Source organism: Atractosteus spatula, chromosome 27 (genome assembly GCF_055471065.1).
Source record: "Atractosteus spatula isolate fAtrSpa1 chromosome 27, fAtrSpa1.hap1, whole genome shotgun sequence".
NCBI classification, from domain to species: domain Eukaryota; kingdom Metazoa; phylum Chordata; class Actinopteri; order Semionotiformes; family Lepisosteidae; genus Atractosteus; species Atractosteus spatula.
In genome coordinates, this window is record NC_142732.1 from 7643849 (window position 1) to 7666205 (window position 22357).

At 43.8% G+C, this 22357-nt stretch overlaps 1 protein-coding gene across 1 annotated transcript in view; it reads left to right on the forward strand.

Annotated features, from left to right (window-relative positions):
• sez6b (seizure related 6 homolog b) overlaps positions 1–22357 on the forward strand; it is a 205617-nt gene that overhangs the window by 112212 nt on the left and 71048 nt on the right. The window contains exons 2-3 of the mRNA XM_088906912.1: positions 200–985; positions 2873–3006. Coding sequence (XP_088763038.1) covers positions 200–985; positions 2873–3006 — 920 coding nt within the window. The remainder of the gene's footprint in view (positions 1–199; positions 986–2872; positions 3007–22357) is intronic.

The window sequence follows — 22357 nt, forward strand, 5'->3', positions numbered from 1 at the left end:
TGACGAGACTGGGGGTTTGGGACAACATGGCGGCTTACAGTACTTTCCCGAAGTTTCCTTGTTGTTAATACTATAAATGATGTTGTCCCCCCAGTCTAAGACGCAAAGGCATGCTCTAGTTTTTCGGGTAGTAAAGCAGAAATCGCACGCTCTTGCTTGCCAGGATTTGTTGTGACCTCTTCGTGTGTGTGCTCCGCAGGGAAGAGCGGGAACAGTGGCGGAGCCGCGCGGGCAGCAGGAGGGCACAGCCCGTTTCCCACAGCGCAGGATCCAGAAGGTGAGATCAGCCCGGCCACGACAGCTCCTCCGATTAGCTTCCACAACCACCACCACCCGATCCTGGAGGAGTTCATCCACGAAAGGCTGCTGAAGAAGGATTTCCTGGGCCAGCAGCATTTCTTCTCCAATGGGGAGGCTGCTGGGCATCCTACACTTCCCACAGCCGACTCGTACGCGGGCGGAGACCCCTCGACCAAGCTGGTGCCACACGAGGATGCACCAGCCTTCTCGGACATTGCCACTACCACCACCATGGCCACTACTTCCCCCATGACCACGATGGCCACCACAGCCCAGGAGTCTGCAGCTTCCCTGGCCCAGAGTGGAGCAGGGAAGAACCAGGGGAGACCCACGGAGATGGAGATGGAGAGGGTGGAAATGACCTTGGAGTCCCTGACCACCCCCGTCATCCAGCTCACTGCCTCCAACGTCCATGGCAACAGCCCCGCCCTTGCCACACCCACTGGGGAGGGGCCTGCCAGTACCGGCGGGGTAACCGCGGCGACCAGCCTTGCCATCTCAGCCCTCACCGAGTCAGTGAGAAGTGAAGCAGCTCACACCCAACAGTCAATCACGGAGCAGAACATGGGTACCGCCAGCGAGATCACAGCAATGACGTCGTCCTCCTCCTCGGGGGAGACCGACGAAGAGACCACCACAACCACTATCATCACCACCACCATCATCACCACAATGCAGACGCCAGGTACGACTGTCCAGATCAATAGAAAAAACATTTGCACTCCCAAAACTCAAGCATTTTATTCTTCTGTATAGTGGTAAAAAGATACATGGCACTGATGTAGAAATTGCTCCAATAGCTCTATAATAGCCACAGGATTAAATATGCATGTTTTAGATGTATTGCATAGTTTAAAATTCTTAAAAGTGACCTAAGTACAAACATACCGCATTAAGTGCCGAAGTGGGAGAACTCTTAATAAACTGATTCCCCTCTGACAGCCATCAAAGATGTTTTCACTTTCCGTGGTATTCAAAGCCACAGTCCAGTCGGACACGGATTCCTGCCTCTGAAAACCACAGGCACAAACTGCTTTGAATTCCCTGCGTTTGTGCCGTTCATATCTAAACAGCCTTGGGGCTTAAATTAATTATAACATCAGTATTCTGGCTTCACTCAGCCAGTTTAATCAAGTGCTCCTGTAACGTAATGGAGGAGACAAGATTGCAGCTTGTGATCTTTAGCCACCTTTTTTTTTTTTAAAAAAAAAAGTTCCATTGCGGAACAATCCGGAATGTCGCTGGATTGAAATTAAATTAAAGCGGTAGTGGTGGATGGGGGGGGATCTTAATTGATAGTTTACCCACTAGGCCTTCAAACTGTCCTCGAGAATTGGACATTTTCTTAAGAATGAAGCTGGGGAGGGAGACGGCGAAATGAGACTGCAGAGCTGAAGTGGCTAGCCTGACAGCCCCCCACACGAGTGCGAGAGCTTCTGTCCTCTGCGGGGCTCCGTCACGGACGTGACCAGACGGGAGCCAGCACACCGTGTGGAAACGGGAGAGCGCTCCTGGGACAGGCGCGCGAATCGGAGTGCGCCACTTCGCTCAATCCATTCGAAGGTCTCCAGCGAGCACCTCTGAGTTGAAGTGACGTTCAGGAAAAACATGGCGAGGAGCGCGTTTTCGAGAGGCTGTATTCGAGGCTGCATCTGTAGGCCTAGCGGCCATTTAAATATGTTGCTGTCCTCAAGAGTTAAGAGAAACAAGCTTCTGCAGAGTGTCAGTTGATTATTTTGTTCTCAGGCTAAAAATGAATCCAATAACCAGGAGAGGCCTTTTATAACAGATTCGCTATACTGGAAATAAAGGGTATATTCCCTGCCACAATAACTTACACTTTTATTTCCAAAACAAGGGCTTTCCAAAATTAGTTTTATTTGATGGAAAAAGTTTCACATTAATACAGTCCCATGTGAGAGAGACCTTGAAAAACAACACGTTGAGGACCACGCCAATGGAGGAACGTGGCTAATGTTATTTTACTGTTCTACTTAAACTCTGGGGTGTGTCTCCACTACAATAGAAGTAGGGCATGGATATCCCTCTTCCTTAACAAGCGAATATTGACCAAAGTTCACATGTGGTAAAGGTGCTTACTCAGCCTCACCATGACTGGGCTATAGTTCTGGAGGAGGTTCCAGAAGTGGTAAGACTTCCTGTTTGTAAGAGCTACTAAGCCGTCCTGTAGCTCCCCCTACTGACACCTATGTGCTATCCTCCTAAAAACAGAGCAAACACAAAACAGCCTAAAGTGCAAGATTGAGAACAAAAACTGATCAAGAATTATGAGGCTCTACACTTACATACGCCCCTGCGCAGACAGCAGTTGTAGATGCAACATGTAGATTGCATTTAATTCTAATGCAGAAACCCCAAGTTCAACAGAAGGGATTTTTGTAGAATCTAAAAAGAGAAAATAAGCAGGGATTTGTTTAGAAAGTAAGAATAGACAACAAGAGAGTCCTTATTGTTTTGAGTACAGGACACCTTGAAAGAGGTCCATGTGGGGCCAGTGGGGAGGTATGAATGGATCAGGGAAGTCAATAACTTTCATTTCCTCTCTTTCCAGTTCCCTGTAATTCAAACTTCACTGCCCCAGAGGGCTACATTGAGTCTCCCAGGCCGTCCAGTGTCTGGTACTACTCCAGCGTGGACTGCACTTACTCTGTCACAAGTTTCCTGGGATACGGAGTGGAAATCCAGGTCAGTGGTCCTTTTATTCCTCCTTTTTTTCCTCCCTTTCCTTCCCTCCTCCTGGCTGGCAGCCTTGTTTATGACAATGAGGGGAAAGGATGTGGCTCGTTTCTGCAGGAGGATGGCAGGGTGTAAAGGCTGAACACCTGAGCACAGAGTCTTTCCTTGCAAACCCTCCTCCCGTGACCCACTTACAGCACCTGAGCGATCCCCCTTCCTTCCATCAAGAGCATTCCTGAATGGTAAACAGCACCACATGCTTGGTGCATGTTGGCTTATTTTAGGTTGTGTTGCTGCTTATCCTTTCAAAACCAAACACAAGGTCCCTGGGAAATCGTAGCTCTTCGGGTGATTGTGTGCAGAGCAGTTAGTAAGCGGCCATTTGCAAGGGCTCACATAAATGGGGAAAGTATAATTCACCTAACCGTGCTCCCCATTGTGCTTTGTATTCCTTTGGCAAAAACACCCACATTTTCTCATAGTTTCCACATCATTTAATTGGAAAATACAAAATAGGATGAACAGTTGGTGCCTCTTGTGCTACAGAGCAATGCATCCACCAGCATCATGGTCACACACCTTATCTTTTCAAATCCTGCCATAAGGCCATCTGCCTACAGTACATTTCCACAGCCGTTGGCCTGCACTGAATTAATCCACTGGCTCCTGAACAGTAGCGTTGTCTACTGCGAAGCTCTGCTGCAACAGAGGTGAAAAGGAGAGGTAAATAAGTGAATTCAGCCAGTCGAAGTAATTAGTTGCAAGCAGGAGTCAGTCAGGAAAGATAAATGCTCATCTACACGGTAAGAGCCCTGGAGATAATCGGTGTGACCCTGCTCCAGTTTTCAGAATGACGTGGAAGGCGATGGCCTATCAATAAAGCTGGTAGCGCAAACGGGATTAAATTTAATTTCGTTTCACTGTAAAGCAATTGACCCAAAAAGAAGAACTGAATTGATTTGACGTGTAAAACAAACAGTCAAGGCGTAGTTCCGATGTCGGCATGATCGCAGCGCAAAACTAGCGCAAGCTGTGCCGTGAAGAAGTCCAGACTTCCCTGCCGTTGAGGTCTCGAACAGCTGAAATGGTACTTGAGCAGATCCCTGATTATCAGCTGAAACAGACACCATTTACATTACCCTGTGTGCATGTTGCCACTCCGACTACACCCTGACAACCAGTAATATAATCTAGTCATGTCCAGAACAGCTTGGGCCTACAGAAACATGCAGGCACACTTTCCTCTCCTCTACTTTAAGCTTATAGCTGGTTATTTATGGCTGAGGAGCACCACATGATACCGAGTTTTAAAGAGTTTTATGAGGCCGACTGCATGATGGACATTTTCCAACAAGCTAAAAGCCGTAGGGGTCCCATTCTGTTCCAGAGGTCCATCAGCAGTGTGATCTTTATGCTGTAGTAAAACTGTGTAGACGTGGCGTGACGTAGTGCTTTCATTGGAGAGTGCTTTTTCACCTCAGCCTACCCCTTTCTCCATGATTAACTTGCAGACTCTGCCTTGCACTCAGAAGAGTCGGCTCATAAAATTTACAATAGCTATTACCCCTTTGACCTTCCAGATGGTTTGGCTAATATATTTTGGATGAAGAGGAGTGTGTACTGTAGTGCCTCACCAGTGATTCATTCCAGCAAGTGATGCCTTCAGGGTAGCTGAAGACACAAGTCCAGAATTATGCAACATCTCCTTCCCCCTGCTTGTTAGCAGTGGGATGCAGTATAAATATCTTGCACCTCTTTTTTTTAATCATTCAAGTGCCTGATACGTAAGAGAGGCTGCTGAGTTTTGCCCCTAATTAATTGCTTATGGATTAGCTGTCTGCTCCCTTTGTTTGTTTACGACGCACTTAAACATCCTTCCATTAAAACGCCTTTCAAGCAACTCTTTACTTAATTAAAAAGGCTTGGGTTTGGAACCAAGAGACACAAAATATTTAATTCGGAGATAATGTAAAGGTCACAATTGCATTTAAGAACACTTCGTGACCTACTTTAACCAATTAAGGCATTTGTATTTACAGTACATGGGTTAGAATTGATTTAACCTTCAAGGTGAACCTACAGCAAAAGGTTTTTCTTTACTGCAATTTCTGAAGAGACTCAGACCATTGGAATACCTTTTTTTAGAGAACAGCACGCGCGGTCTCAGTTCCTTCATCTTACTTATTTCTGCAAAGCAGATGTTATATGTCTGAGCAAACACACTCTACCCAAACAGTGAACACCGCCAGATGTGTAAGGTTTGTTTGGTTCATGCATGGCACTATATTTGGCACAGAAGTTTCAATATTAATTGCAGAGCAACTGGAATATTTAGCAGTGTATTTAGGTCTAACAGAAACACATTTCACAAATTAAATGATCAGAGTATTGCTTTCACATACTTTCTTTTAGTTTGGTTCTTTTGATAAAAACTGCATTCAGAGAACTGTTGCTCACGGCCCACTGTTATTCTCACCTGCCAGATGGAAGCTTCTTTCCATTTCTTGGTTCAGCCAACAGATGGTTTGGTTTATGGAAAACCAGCAAATCACTTTCTTGGAGGAGATCTTATCAGCAGCATTTGTTTTCGTTTTTGTTTTGCAACAAAGTAAAAATCATAAATTACCAACAGGGGTTGACCCCAAAACCGCCACCAAAATAGTAAGTCCTCACCTATCTCGCCTTGATCAGCCCTCTGGGTATGTACAGCAATTACTGGAGATAACCCTAAAAATCAGGTCAGTGAATGAACACACTTTATAACGGAGACCTTAAGGAAACCTAGATTCAGGGAAACACTCCATCTGAACAACACAGTCCACTCTAGCTTGGCAGCAGTAGATGGGAAAGAAAGGCTTATCTGGTACACACCTCCATGCTGGACTTTCCAATATCATGCAGATCTAACTTCACTCGTGCCACCCTTATGTTCCACTCACCATATGGGCACAGGTTCTCCATACAGCTCTGCTGGCTTGGCAGAAGGGTCTTTTGTCACACTGTTTAGGCCTTAGGGGGTTTATGATGTACCTGCAGCACCCAGCGGGAAGAAACTTTGCCAAGGATATTTTTTCCCCTTTTCTGTCTCCTGCAAATTCCAGCTGTTTGTAACTAGTTGTTTAAAAACATTACTTTTTTGTGTCTGGTCTGCTGTCTGGAGAGGGTAAAATCAAATCAAAATCTCAGTACAATTCTAAAGAAATGTTTCTTTAATTTCACCCAGTGCTAAGGAGTTGTTAGCACAATTAGCAATAGGCCTTGAAAGTACTGTAATTTGTGTATTTGGATTGCAAGCAAGCAGAGTACTGTACAGATAAGAGGGAACCAATCCTAATGAAAAGGGATGAACAGTAAGTAGTGCAGTGCCACAGGGATCTGTATTTGGAACACTGCTCTTGTCGATTTGTATCAATGAGCTAGATTCCTAATACACAGCACCTACTACACTAGTGAAGTTGGCACTTCACTAGTAAAGATCATGCCAAATGGGTAATTCAAAAGGGTTTAATTCAAGACAAGACAAATGCCTGGCAGATATTTCATCAAGTAAGGAGTTCTACACACAGGTAACAATGGGAAACTCTCATTTTAAAGAAGCAACTTATGAATAAGACTTAGGTATTTGTGTAGACACATCATTTATATCTTCTATACAATGTGGAAAAACACTAAAAAGAGAAATGTAGGATTTACTTGAAATCAATGGATATTGAAACCATACAGTGCAGCAGGAAATACTCATTTGCAAATTATTGTTCAGTTATGGTCACCACATTCTGCAAAAGATGTTGCTGCTTTCAATCAGTTCAGAGAAGATAGATTTCCAGGTGTAAAAGGAATGTCTACAAAGTCAGGCTAAAAGAACTCGATCAGTCGGTACACTGACTTACTTCAAGAAACAGATGGATGAGATCTTGGGATCAATTCGCTCCCATCAACCAAACAGACCAGATGGGCTCCTTTTGTTTGTAGCTTTTGTGTGATTTTATGTTAGAGGAGAGAAAAAAAAAACTAGAGCATACTGTATTTAAATGAAGAACCGTGAAATGTTTCTGTTTTTTAATGCGGTTTATTTAAATGTTAAAAATACAGTGTAAGAAATTAATAGCATCCACTGGTTTATCAACAAATTTCAACCTGGAAACAGTCTATTTAAAGCAAGGTCTATAGGGACTGCAGTTGCCTAGGTCTGTTCTGAAGGACCTAGATGAGTTGGAAGCACTTGTTTACTTGAGTATGTTATTTTTCCTGTGTTGTGTTTAGTCTTCTGCTTCTGTACAGACATGATGAATGAACCTCCCAGATCAGAAGCATCCCTGCCTTTTGTGTAATTACTTCTCCAAGATTAGTCTTTCCCACTTCACCTCTCTTGTGAATGTGCCGGTTTGTGTAATCTTTTGGCTGAAGTGATTTTATTGCCTTTGAACCAAGTTAGAAAGTGTGCAAAACTTTGCTAGTTTGTTCCTACTCAAGGTTTCTAGAAACCAAGGGTGCAAAGCAGGTATCTCTCATGCACATGCAGTACCAATACATTCCCATGCAGAATTTAGTTTAAATTAGTCCCTTGTTAATAAACCAGGCAGTAACCAGACAATATTTTGTAACTCTGGAAGGGATGGGCCTTTATTTAGATTAAAACGTGTTTGACGTTTGAAATGTAATGGTTTGCAACGTCTTAAAGATATCCTTTCAAAATCTGTCTTTTTACTAGCACAGCACCTATGATGATGATCATGTCGTATGTAAGGGTATAAAATGCATGCAGAAATGTCCTAAGCTTTTAGAGCTTGACTTTCTGGAAGGCCTCCCATAACTTATTTCAACACTGCTATGACTTCTTGCGTCTCCTACAGCCCAGAGTCTTGAAAGTGAAAAAAATTCAAACAGTTGTTCAGTCGGTACTAGTGTCCTAGAACAGTAACAAGTAGCTTTGTCACAGGTGCCTCTGCTGTCTGACAGCTGGGTTTGCCTGTAATTAGCTTGAGACTTAAATTGTAACAATGGGGAGCCACAGCCGCAGAAATAAAGCTAAAAATGCCTTCAGAGCTGGGTCAAATGAAAGAGGCGAGATGTTGCTTGCAGAAGAAGTGCTTAGTGTGGGCTTGGTTGGTTGGTTCAGTGTTAAAATTGACATTCATGCCATCACCCAGGTGTCCAAGCATCAGATTGAGTTCCTCCGAGTTCCAGGTCCCCAAACTGGATTATAGAATGAAGTTTTGTCCTTCTCCCCATGTTTATGCTGGGATTAGCTCAGCTGCATCAGGTGCCTCCAACCTCCCACAGCCGTGCAGGTTGGCAACTTTAATTTCTTCTCCCCGCCCCCCACCCAGCACTATTCTCCTAAAAGCTTCCCAGCTCATGACCTGCCCCCAAGAGGAGAGGCATTGGAGACGCCCTTCCCCTGCTCTCAACTCTGGTTAATGTGCCACATGGATGGAGGAGATGTCAGCCCGTAGGCATACAGCTAAAATAATATCACAAAAACCGGGGAAAAGCAAAATGGTGCTGAGAAGCCGCGACAGGGGAATGCAGCTAATGAAACTCATCCCAGTTGGGGAAAACTCTTCCATGGGGTTGTAAAAACCCACTGCTCTCATAACTGTTCTTTTAGTTCAGCCTTGCCTGGGATAGTGCCCACCCCTGGTGCGGATAGCAGTGTTGATTTTCGCAGTTTCCTTTCAAACGTTCAGGGATAAGCAACAGCCAGCTTTTCCACCTGCGGCCCTCTTCCCCTACTGCGGAGGCAGTTGAAGCCAAAGGCAGCTCCGACAGCAGGCAGCCCTGGAATATTTGTTGAGCGTGGCTGTTGTTCGCAGTGTGATCTGGGGGCGCTCCTGACACTGTGTTCCGCAAGCCTCTACACTGCCCTTGCCTTGTTATCTCACAAGTTTAACTCGCAAGGCTCCATTTGGCGCAGACAGCTGCCAGGCCAGATATATGCACATCCTTATACGAAGATTAAGTCTGGAGGAAGCACAGGCCAAAAGGTGCATCTGCTGACTGCATAATGCCGTTCCTCCAAGGTCTGGAGTTCACCTGAATTATTCAGGGCTCATAAAGTGTCTATTTACAGTAAGAAGGACAGCTGCAATCAGACAGACTCCGAGGCTACATGTGGAGCGGTGGGGGAAGCAGAGAACTGCACTCCTGCTGACCAAATTAAATTCACAATGGAGACAGGATACTAGAAAAAGAATAATACTTCAATAATTCAAACCGTCAGAAAACTTAAAAAAAAATCTTCAGTTTTCTCTTGCTCACCAGATGGAGTCCTAGAAGAATAACCTTCAAGAAGCTGTAAAGATAGTACAGAACCTGCTATTAAGATTCTGTTCTTGTTCATTGTTTATTTTCGGTGTAAATGCGTATAATGATCCCGTCACTTTAAGAGCCAAAACCCTTTCAATACAGATGGGGCTGACCTTTGGAGAAACTTCACCTCACAATGGAAATGGCTGCATGGACACTTAGCAGCTTGCTTGACATCATCATCCATTAACAAATTCATATCAAGATCCCTGACTTTGGAAAGCTGTGCATTCATTAATACAGGGAACAGCTCAACTAACCCCATCTGCCTGAAGACTGATTTTACTCCTGGGCTGCCTGAGCTACAGTACAGCCCAAAGGCTCATATCAAAGGGGTCTCCAGCCTCACAGAAACGGCCACACTGGGCCCGCTGTTCTGAATTAGCCCAACTTGTATAATTCTAGCAGTGTCAAATTCTAGCTCTTTGTTTAGGCCGAGTTGTACTGTTCATTTTGTCCACCTACCACAATTGTAGCTACTGGGAAAACACATAGTTCTACATTGCCATCTTCGGCTTTACATCGTAAGTCTCCAGTTTTTAACATGATGTGCAATTGTATGAGAGGTTAAGTTGCTTTATTGATAAATTATGGGATGAATTTGTTTTTAGGAAGGCTTTGCACTCCCTCACTTGTACTGCAGGTGACGTATGTGTGTAGCCTCTGCTTGCCTTTCATTTTTACTTCGAGAAGACTAGGGCCACAACAGGGTTCGTTTCAGCAAGCGCTGTGCTGCTTGTGGCTCAGCGTTATCCCTTCTGGAGATAGACAATTACCCTCCTCCGCAGCCTGAATCAATACCTCTGGACACCACGCGTGCATCCTGATCATTCACAATTAGATCAGATCACAGCAGCTTAAAGTAAATCAAAACGAGGGCTTGTTAATTACCTGTCAGAACTCAAAGGGAGTTGTACCTTCTGCGAATGAGAACAGAGAGAACAGAAATAAGAACCCAGTCTACTTTTCTCTTGTAGCGCACTCTACCTCTGCTTTAGCCCAAGTTCTTCAGGGGAAAAATGTATTACAAGCAGTATTACTTGTCCTCTGCCAGTCATTTTTAGTACTACTTTCATGTCTTTGAACCTTGTCATGGCTCATCACATATATATGGCTGGCCCTTAGAGTAAACATGGCCCCTTGTAAATTTCTGCACGACTTATGTAATAAAATTTTAAAAATGACCCGTGATCAACCTTTTAAAATAAAAATAAAAACCACCAACAGCTACCAAGGGGTCCAGGAATAGAATTAAAACACAAGAGACAGTGCCCTCCGCAAAGCTAGGAAGAGCTAAAGCTTTAAAGCCGTGGAGGTGGAGGATGAAACTTGAGAGGCTTATCAGTCTGTGAGGATTTGCACGGAGCAAAACTGCAGTTAAAAATGAGACAAAAGCCGGGGGAGATTAGGATCTGTGAACCTGTGAATTCTGAGCCAGGGGAAGGGACAGCTTGTTTCGGTTCTGACGCTAAGTGGGAGCTGTGCTGATGCACATGGTGGGGGTGGGGGGGGAAGCGTTCCCTCTGCAGGCAGGGTCCGACCTCATCCCGAGGGCTCTGAGTGCCAGGGACTGCACTGAGCATTGTCGGGAACAAACAAAAGGAGCCGAAGAATGAAAAATGTGCTTCTGTTCAGGGAGAATTAAATCCTGCAGGCACCCTTCTCTGCAATTATTTTTCTTGCAAATAATAAACAGCATGTTTACTTTCCTCCTATAATCCACCCCTCTCTCCAGCCTACATTTCTGTATATACATCAGTGGATCAGGGCATAATGTACAGTAAAATAAAGCCCTCATCTAGCTGCACTCCCTTTTAATTCCAGGCCCATATATGTCTACTACTGATTGGCCTTTTCAAGCCCAGGTTGAGCTCCGAAGGATTATGAAATGCTGTTTTGTGCAGGGCAAAGCATAATAGAAGCATGGTGGTCCCCCAAAAACTGGATTTTGGGGGTATCCTTGCTCTAAGGAGACTATCAGTTCCCCTCACTCAAAATATTAATTGAGTCTCTTGGCCAGGGAATGTGAATGAGTTATCATGAAAAGGGGAATGTAGTGTGAGGGATTTGCTATCCTCTTCAACAGGGGGCAGATTCTTCTCTTCTTGTGTAAAATTTCCCACATTGAAGGGTGAAGCGTTACGGTTGCCCTTCAGTGCAGTGCTCCCCAAGCCTCTTGCTTGTGAAATGTTTGCTGAGCTCCCCTCGTCTGTACACCCTCAGCTTCCTCATTCTCATTGTTTTAGAATAAGGTGAAGATTCACAGAAACATGCAGAAATAACCCGGTTTGTTCCTATGCATTTCAATACAACAACTTTAGTGCCCTAACGTAAACTCAGACTGATTATGCTACTTACCACATGCACTAACCACTTATTATTCTAGCTAATGCTTTTTATTTTGCCTTCCAGCATCACAGAAGGCCCCAACAATAGTTTTTTTTTCTTTGCACTCTGACAAAGTGAGTGGTTCTGTGAAAAGAGCACGTTTACAGGAGCATTACTATCCAGTGTTGACTCGCTGTGTAGGCGAACGCAAGTTCAGATCCATCCTTATAACCTGCAGATACCCTTGACACCACCGGTACGTCACCCACCACTTGACCTAAATTAATTCAGAGCGGACAGCATTAGAATGCATTGAAGACCTGAACAAGTGGATACAGTTCATTTATCAGTGTCCATCTGAATTAATTACAGAGAGGGCATTAAAATCGCATGCCCGATGACTCATTCAAATAGGGCGCACATTTCTGGGGATAAGCCAATCACTGAGATAACAGGCATAGTTCTAAGTCTTCAAAATGACACACTGCCGAGCCATATCGTATCAGATCCCTTTGTTAATTAGGTTATTTCTGGCAGTTTTTATTGCATTATAGTCATTTCTTCATTCCTTTGTAACAAATCTATTTGCAGTCACAGAGCAGGCATCACGCCATGCTTGAACAGACACTGTTGCCATCATCTCCCTATGTCTCCAGAAAGCTGGAGTTTGAAGGTTACCCTGAGTATTTTAAAGCCCCTTTGATATAGGGGATAGCCCCCTTGTAGTCTGTCCAGCCTTCTGGGCTGTTGTGCATAGAGTCTGTATTCTACATGTCTTTATAGTGTGTTGTCATGGTCCTGCTCTGTGCAGGTGTGGAAGTGTCTGGTTGTGTGTGCTTGAGTATTTCAGAGTTATGTTATCAATGCAGTGTACGTAATTTGTATCTACTGTAAGCATTGAGAGATCAGGGTACTCGTAACAATGCACTGAGATCTTATACACTGTGTGTGTGTCAGGTGGGGGCAACAGGAAAAAGGGGAGAGTGAGGGGGTGAGTGTGCATACTGTGTGATGGAGAGACACGGCTGGGAGATGTTAATGAAGTGTCATCCCTCTCTGCCTCTCAGCGCTGCCCTGCTGATTGCTATCCCAGGGGCTGGGAGAGCTCTTTCTGCTCCATCTCCAGACTGACAACATGGAGCAGGATTGATGGAGCTGATGGAAGGGAACATGTGTGGCTGGCAGGCTGCTGATAGTTACTCATCACAGAGGAACCTCTGTGCGCCGCACTGACTGCGGTTTTTCAGGAAAGGGAGAGAGAGGTTAGATACCGTAATTCTGGTGAACTCGGAACACGGATACATTTTTTTCCAGTCTGTTTTTTAGTATTATTTCTTTGTTCATGCCTCTGGTCATGTTTACTCCAATTCATAGTATTTTGTTAGCCTTTAGCTTTGTCACAGAAATACTGAACTCATGGGCTTCATGGTCATACGTAGTCGTTTGTGCATACTCTAATGGGAGAATAATTTTAAAATGAGGTGACCTTTAAAGTCATGAGTTTTTCCATTTGGTTCACAATTTGGATTAACAACAAAAATGTACTCTAGCTACAAAAAACCTCAACACAGCACTATTCTGACATGCTAAGAGCTGCTGAAGTGCGCACTTAAACCTACTTTATATTAAGTTGTTTGTTGCCATTTGTCATCTATAGCATAAGATGTTTTGTAACTCATTTAAATTGCTTGTATCCTGGATCTTGAGCAGAAATCCCTTTTTTATTATTTATTATGGAATCTTGTGTGTTGGAGATCAACTACACCTCCACTGTTCTTTGTGTTCAATATCGTTTCATTTTGGTCAATGGTCCTGGCATTTTTCCCCCCCACAAGCAAGCAGCTGCTGCTCTTTCAGCCATGCCTCCTACAGGGAAGACCGCTTCCTGTATGACCGTCTCGGGTCACGAGACCCATCCTGCCGAAAGGCACCTCTGATTGACCTTGGCAGCACGGCACTGAGCCACTCTTGCACTCTTGAGCGGGCCAAGCGATGAATGAGAAACCAGGACACGCTGGCTGATATGGTTCATCCTGGGTCCTTCGGTTCAATCGCTGATGCTGGGAACATCCACATCAACTTCCGGATCAAGCTGAAGAGATCATAGCTGGAGCCTGCTAATTCAAGGCCACCTTATACTGCAGTGGGTTGGCAGGCAATCCTCTCTGCACAAGTGGAACGTACCTGCTGACCATTTGATTGACAAATTAATGCTCAACCACTTACTGCTAATGGCATAAGGCATGATAGTGACACTCCATGATGCTGAAGCAATTTAATATGAGATTTAATGTCACACTGAAGAAATGCCAATTCATAATGAAGTATGATGGAGCCGGTCCTTTATGTGAGCAGAAGGCTCAATTCTACATCTCATGCTGCTACCTAAAATTCCAGAGTTCCAGCAAAAGTTTAAAATCTGCCCCTTGGCCTTTATAGCTGCAGAGAAGAATACTTACATTTGGAAACAGATTTGGAAGATATTTCTTGATTCAAAAAACTGCATTTCTGTCCAGGAATCCACTTCTTACCAGCTTCTGAGCATGGATGGGCCATCGGCTTCTTCTAGACCCCGTTTCAAAGACGAACAAATGATGAGATTATGAGATATTTCATGACGGTCTAGTGTCTGGGTGGAAACGCATCCCCTGACCTGGCTGGACCCACAGGGAATTCACATTTACTTAAAAGACTGCGTACAAGGAGCAATACAGCGCTGCAGTTGGAACAGGAAAAATGGCTAAGTGCTCATCAGATTTGACAGATCTTGAGAAAAGGTCGAAAAATGTGGCTAGGAAAGCTCAGCAGGCTACCATTGCATTTCCAATACGACGCATAGAAAATTACCTTAAAGTGCTTAAATGATTACATGTGCCAGCAATACATTTTAGATGGTTTGTGGGCGAATAATATTGATGTGGCTGCAGTTCTCCAGCTCAGAGTTGTCTGATATTTTTTAAATGGCACTTCCCAAATATGCTGTAATCTTACAGCTAATGTATGCTGATTGTAGTTACTCTGCTCTATACAGTATGTTCTTGCAGAGACATGGGAACTAGTTTTTCTATTTATGACACACTGGATAACCATATAGTGATTTGCTCCGGAAGCTGCTAATGGGAAATTAATATCTGCAATAAGCCACGTTTTCTCTCTGTCACTTCCTTCCAGTGTTTTACAGCGAGTTATAAATAAAACTATTTTCTCAGAACTCGGTAACACTCAGAATTCAGCTGCCTGGTTACATATCGTCTCCTGCTGTCTGCGTCCCTGACTGAGACACCAGGAAAATCATTGCAGGGAAGAGAACATCAGGCCCCTGATCTCACTGGAAATGCAAAGTGCAATTGTTCAAAGACATTACACAGGCTGTGTGGAGCTTAAGTTTAACCTTCAGCTGGATCGTTCTAGACAGAGTGGAAAGAAGCACCTGGACTAAGATATGAAACTTCATAATAGTCCCAGCTTTCAGTTTCGCTGTGTCCCACTAATGTATGGATAGTGCTTTGATGGCCTTTGGGGTGAACAGTTTTGTTCCAGTGGAAGAAATAATAAAAAACACTATCTCAATGTAATTAACTTGAGCTCCTTTAAAAGCAATCATATCAATATAACGGCAGTCTTGTGTTTTCTGGTTGTGATTCCAGTCGCGTGTTACTTAACAGACCTTTAATTAAACTCATGACTTATTTTTAAGAGACCCGTTCTGAATAGAAAAAAACGGTTTTCAGCAGACGTTGGAGAAACATGCAACAGCTGACCTTAACACAGTGGGAAAACAACTAAAAATGTTCTTTAAGGCTGAGCACCAGCAAATGCAGGGGCTCTGCAGAACCAGGAGAAGGGAAAACTGATTGAGGCTATAGTTGGAGATGCTGTCTGCTGCAGAGCTATCACCCTCCCATCCTTTGGTATTCATGTCACAATATGCGCAGGCTTCTGTTTGTGTATGTGTGTGTGTATGTGTGTGTGGGGTGGGGAACCCTGTTGTACTGAACAACAGCATCCACACCAGTTCATCATTAGAACAGCAGATCTCTCTTGTTTCTCTTGTCGGGCAAGCTGTCTACCCAGCTCTTGTTCACAAACGCATCTTCCCCAGATGAGAGCTTTTTGCTTTTCTTGTTCTGCTGTCCCTGACTGAGAAAAGGGCCTGCCCAGGAGGTCTTTCCTGGGTTCGGAAAGGCTAAGTAGAATATCACATGCTGTACGCACCACATGGGGGGAGAATGCAAACGTGACGATGCACTTAAGCGCAGTGGCTGCTTTGATCCTGACAGGCTTGTCCTAATGGTTCTGGCTGCCTGTCCCAATGGGTGCATCCTGCGCTCCTGTTCAATGTATCTATCTAGCCATGCAGTAGAGAGACGGGGAATGCCTTTGGCGTCCAACAAGCTCTGTGAGCTCCAGCAGTGTGGAGCCTGAGCCCCTGTTGTTGACAGTGATGTAGAATCAACCTGACACCGATCAGACCAAACCTAACCGCGGGCTTTGGTTGATCATATCGAAGGCACGTTCCGCAGTTCCAAACTTACTTGCAAATAAACACAAAGAGGAGATCATGCAGCTGATCGATCGTGAATTTATACAAGTAATACCTAGGACACAGTATGATTATGAGTTTCAGTGGTTTAGCCATGCTTTTACAGTCAGACCACCAGCTAAAGCTTGTCCCTGTCTTTACAAATATTCTTAATACCTATGGTTTAATGCAAACACTAATGCAGTGTCATTGAAGAGCATCCATTAAGCTGAGCTGTACAGTATCCAGAAGAGACCTTTTGCACTTTTCTTTGCTAGGCTTTATCCTTTCCAAAGACCTGAGGCCTGTAGTAAATATTGATAACACTTGTCTAATTTCTTGGAGAACTTGCTGCAATATGCCCTTGATTACCTCTTGTATGAAGCACTGCCATTTGTAGATTGTCTTTTACATTTAAATATCACAAAATTACAGGGAGTGCAGGAAGCAGGGAGAAACAGAGGGAGCTGACATTGAAGAAAGTGTATGAAGCATCTTGTGTTCGTGTTGGGCTTTTCAATAAGAATTGTTTTTCTTCCTAAAATGTGGATTGAATTGTAATGCCATGCATACAAAAAACTTAGTAAAGGTACAATTTTAATTTTACTACTTGTGGTGCAAGGTTAAAAATACTTGAGCTGATGGATTTATTTTGTAACAGAGTGAACTGAACATAGATGGGTCATTTCTCTCCTTTCAGAGGCAGCACAAGTTTTTTCCACAGAGTCCTGGGAGCCAGAGTCATTGAGATCACATGCTTCTCTCTATTCACAAGCCCAATAGCCCATTAAAGTTAAGCCTATTAAGCAACAGTGGTAATGAACCACTCTGTTCAGATAAGCATATAGTCTTTAAGACACTCAAATTTGTAACTTGAATGCCATTATCCCAAAGAACAATTTATTACAGTTCCCTGGGCTTGCAGGCAGATGTTTTAATAAAATCACACTAAATAAAACATTTGTCCAGAAGTAGATTAAATCAATACTCTATGGTATTCATTTACCATAGGGTGAGGGGGTTTGATTGACTGGATTATTTGCAATGAACTCTGCTGCATCACTTGCTCTCCTATATTAGAAAGGGGGAGAGCCATTGGACCCCTCAAGCTTGTTTAGTAGGTAAGAGTTGGTAAGATTCCATCCAGCCATTTCACAAAAGAATAACGATGATCGTTTTTATTTTAAACGTGCCTTTCCATACCCAAGGACGATGCACAAACAAAACACAAAAAAAGTGAAAAGAAAAATCAGTTTATACAGATGGAATGTAGGGCAAATGGACACAGACCTTGGTAAAAAAAAAAAAAGAAAGTTTGGGAACCCATTCTTATTTTGTTTTTCATTGTAAAGGGCAATTGAAATTACTCTTATGGAAATTAGACATTGGTGAGAGGAAAGTTTTAGGGTTGGAATTTCTTCCTTTTAGAGTTTGGAAACCAAAGAAGCCAGTGTGTCAGCTTCAATAACATGGCTGGGTCTCTTGTTCCATACACAGTCTTTGGTTGAGACGTGCCTCAGTTTTGAAATACTCTTCCACGCAATGTCTTTTATTCTCTTGCTCTTGCGTAGGACATTCCCTGACCTCTATAATGTACAGCATGCGATTGCTCTTCCCAAGCAGCAATATATTTTCCGCAGTGTGGTGGCCAAAACACTGCACAGCCTTCTGAATGAGGCCTTCCTGGTGCTTCATGCAATTTTAACATCCTTGGTTTGAATTCTGCCCTTTTGACTGTCACAACATTTTGTGTGCCTTCTTTATTGTCTTCCAGCTCAGTGTTTCCCATCTTGTATTTAGATCTTGTTCTGCAGCCTGGGATGCAAAAACCTGTCACCCTCAATCTCAGCGTTTGCTAATCCTGCTAATTTGGAATCGTCTTTGGAATCTGTCACTGTGAGTCTAGGTTGTGAAATTATTGGGATCACGTTTGCAATAATTCCAGTTTCTTTTCAAGGAGAAAAAAATAAGATTGGCTTGATTTTGCTGGCGCTGTTTTCGGTACAACCTAATGACATCTCCCTTTCTGTAAGCTGCTTACTCTCAGTTCTCTAGTGTCTAGTGTCTAGGAGCTTAGTTATAACAGTGTGAATATTGTTTATCCCGTCTGATTATGTGACATGTTTGGAATTTCAAAAATGTCAGCTTTAGTTACTTTTCTTTTAACTAGCACTATGTATAGTACATGCATGTATTCATTTATCTGTTATTATGTTTTAAATTAGCTGCTAAGGTTTCTAATTATATAAATTATTTTCATCATTAGAATCATTTTCAAGGATGAAAAGCATGTAAACATCTCTTGAACATCTCCACATCATAAATATCGTTGTGCCCTTGTTAGTGCATGACAAAATAGATTGCCATATTGCCATATAGTTTGAAGAAGCTACGCTATTTCTAAGCTGTTACCACACCATTTATATTTTTTTCATCTTTTTAATCTTGCGCAGAAAAGACTAAGGTGCCCGTTTCATGTTTTGCCCTGATCCCCAAGGGCACTGAAAATGACCACTCCAAGGACCTCTTCAGTGTCACCAGGGAAACAAAAATGAAATGAAACAAATGGAAATGGAGGCATTTATAAGGGGAGGTAGTACTTTGCACAAAGGGTTGTGGGGGTGTGGAACAAGATACCCAGCCAAGTTGTCAAAACCGATAGCCTAATGTCTTTCAAGAAAGGGCTTGACGAGATCCTTAGGTCAGCAGGCTACTGACCAAATGAGCTGTAGAGGTTGAAGGGTCTCTCCTGGTTTGTGACCTCTCCTAATGTTCTTATGTATTGAACATGAGAGGCTACGTATCTCTGCCCAGCCAAAAAACCTGTCTGACGGGGATTCAATTCTGGGAGCACTAATTAGTGTTCTCTGGGCAAAGATGGAGCAAGACTAGTCAGCTGAGATGAAAAGTTTTGAAAGACTAGTTTATTAAGCCATTAAACTGCCTCACTCTCCTTCGCCCTGGCTTTTTTCTACACTTTGTTATTGTTGGGAGGGAGTTTTAAGTTCCTATAATTGGCTTCTAGAAGGGCTTTTAGTGCCGGAGAGCACTGAATCGGCTCTGAAAGCCTTGTTTTCTCGGGAACTTCAAGCTGCCCTGGCAGGTCAGCTATCTGCTGTCGCCAGACCTCATCGCTGTCTTTGATTTATTTTTCTCAGATGGTCCTATCTCTGATTCCTCTCTCTCTCTCTCCTTCATCCTGCAAGATTTCTCTCGCCTTTATTTTGACTTAATAAAAGAGGGGGAAAATGCACCCTCTGAGAATCCTCTGTTCCTGGCTGTAGGGAGAGAGGGGAATTAAGAAAGAGACAAGAGCTGAGCTTACAGTGGAGGGAAATTGAGCACTATATAGGCCAGAAAACACAAAAAGGCCGACTCAAGAGGCTTCCATCAGCTAAGGGCAGTGTAATTTACACAGAACCTGAGTGGCGAGAATGAGCGATTGCGACTTGTTGATTTCAGGTCAAGGAAATCTCATCGTGCAATCAGGCTATGAACAGTCCTGGCCAGCTGCTGTCTCATCATGAAAGCGGTGCATGAGCAAGCCTCCTTTATGTAATCACCCTTCCTTTCCCTCCCTCGCAGGATCAATACATTGATCGATTTTCTGGCTCTTCGCAGAAGTGCACCATGGGATTTCTCTTGGGGACACAGGTGCCAATTAAAATGGAGCTTTATCGAACCTTCTCAGATGCAATTCTTCATTTTCCTCTCTGGTATAAAGTCGTTATGCCTTGGGTGAGAGATGTCCCATATGTTCCCCACTCCATGAGGAATTGATTGGGAGAATAATAATAGCACGCACTTGCGGAGCTTCTTATCCCTAAAAATCCCTCAACCATTTACCTGTAAGAGGGAACCCGGGTCATCCAGCACTAAAGTGCTGCATCCGCCTGTATGACAAGCTGCAGATCAGCTGGAGATGTGAGGGATTCCTTCTCCAGCTGAATCAAGGGGGAAGTTGAAGTACAGTAGGTCAGCTTGAGCAAGGCCAATGTGGAATTAAGCCAGCTGACTGGAGTTAACAAACCTGCTCTTCAAATCACAGGATCTTAAATGACCAAGTAGTCAGGACCCCGATTAAAGCATCATCTGAAGGACAGCACTTCCTGTAAGCATGATGTCCCCAGGTTACCTCTGGATTGTTGGTTTGAAGTTCTCTGGTCCAGAGGGAAGACTACCTGCTGCTGGATCAAAACACAGGTCTCCCATCGCAGTACAGATCAGACTACAAGGCAGTAACACCTTGGTACAAACCCCCTGCTGAGAGTATCTCCCTTTAGTCCTTGTCCTGTGCTTTCCCAGACCTCTGTAGGGATGATGACTTAGATGACGTGGCTTCAGTCGAGCCCTTTATAAAATCTGTTCTTTTCTTTACGGTAAGAGAACAATCTCTTCCACCTTAAACTGAAAAATAACAACGGGACCTCAGTTTTAAATATTTGAGAGCAATATTGTTAAGATCAAGGATGGACAGCTCCAGCCCTCAAGAGCAAGAGCCTATTGCTGGTACCTTTCCATCTGCAGCTAATTAAAACCAAAAATCACAGTGGGCTCAGCTTCTAATCCAAATAAATAGTTGAATAATTAAGATCAGAGGCAGAAAGAAAATTATAGGAGCCAGAGAGCCTTTGGAACTGGATTTGCGAAGTCTTGAGTGTCCCAGCACAGTTAAGAGAGAGTGCAGCAAGATTCTAGTTCACTGCACTGCAATTGTATTTGCCCGACTTAATACTTAACTTATTAAACTTATTTAGCACTTTACAGGTAATGGGGACTCCCCTCCACCACCACCAATGTGCAGCCCTACCTTGATGATGTGAGGGCAGCCATAGTGCACCACACACCAGCTCTCAGTGGGGAGGACATCAGAGTGTTGAAGCCAGTTCAGAGATGGGGATTATTAGGAGACCATAATTGATAAAGGTCAATGAGAAATTTAGCCAGGATGCCACGGTAACAACCCTACTCTTTTCAAGAAATGCCCTGGGATTTTTAATGACCACAGAGACTACAAGGTGAGCGCCCCCTACTGGCCCCACTAACACCACTTCCAGCAGCAACCTGAGCTTTCCCAGGAGGTCTCCCATCGAGGTACTAGCCAGGCTCACACCTGCTGAGCTTCAGTGGGCTGCCATTTATGAGCTGCAAGGTGATACTCACCACTTTCAATAGCACTATTCTATTCTCACGCCTTAACCTTCATTGAAGACAATTTTCAGTCATTTGTGTGCTTCAACCTGATTTGTACCACATGTATTACATTACTAGCTGGCTGACCTAGACTCTTGTACTAGCCTCTAACCCACTTGCCACATGTTTAAAGCTGAAAGCAGGGGGCAAGAATCTATGTCTGGCACCATGTGGAGCCAGCACCCTGATGGTTGGGAGTTCAATAGCCCATTGCTAATAAACATAGCTGCCCTTAGCTGACAAAAAGAAGCTTCTTTTTAATGCGGGACGAATTGCTTTATCGATTCAAGCTCTTTCATTTTAATGCAGTCCGTTCTGACAGTGGAAGCTAAATGTGTTTGGCATTGACCTCCCATAAAGCTGTGAGAGATGAAGAATAAAATGTGGCAGGGTTTGTCAGTGATGTACTGCTCTCCTTTCGGTAAACAAATTAACGGGGCGCGACTGCGGAAGAGAGGTATCTTTACACTTGAGCTGCAGCAGAGAGCAGAGCTGTTGAGCTGTGTTTGAAAAATCAGTTGTTTTTACAGTTAATGTGCAATCAGGAAAAGTGGACTGATTGCCATGGAAAAAGTGTGCAGCTCCCTGGGATTGTGGAGTTGCGTGATGGTGTGGTGCAAGCTTCTGACTGGTCTGAGAAAGAAGATATTGTCAGGTAACTCTGAGTTATGGGCTTGACATTCTCACATACTGTACTACAGCATATGGAGAACCAGTGTAGAGGCTATGGCACTGAAGAAACCATGAGAGAAATTGTATGAAGTGATCTGCTCTGTTTTCAGAATCACCGACATTGGAAAACAAACATGTGGTATTGATCTTTGTTAAAGTAATCACGCATTTCCTGGGAAAGCAGCATGTTTAGAATGAGTTTGGGCCGTGTTTTTCTCTCACTCCAGTCCTGGCGTGCAGAGAGAGGACCAGGGCTGGTTATTGACATCGGTCAGTGGCCTGCCTTACTTTATTTGTGCAAAATGATTCCCGCTGCTGTGTGCTTGCTCTCTAGGT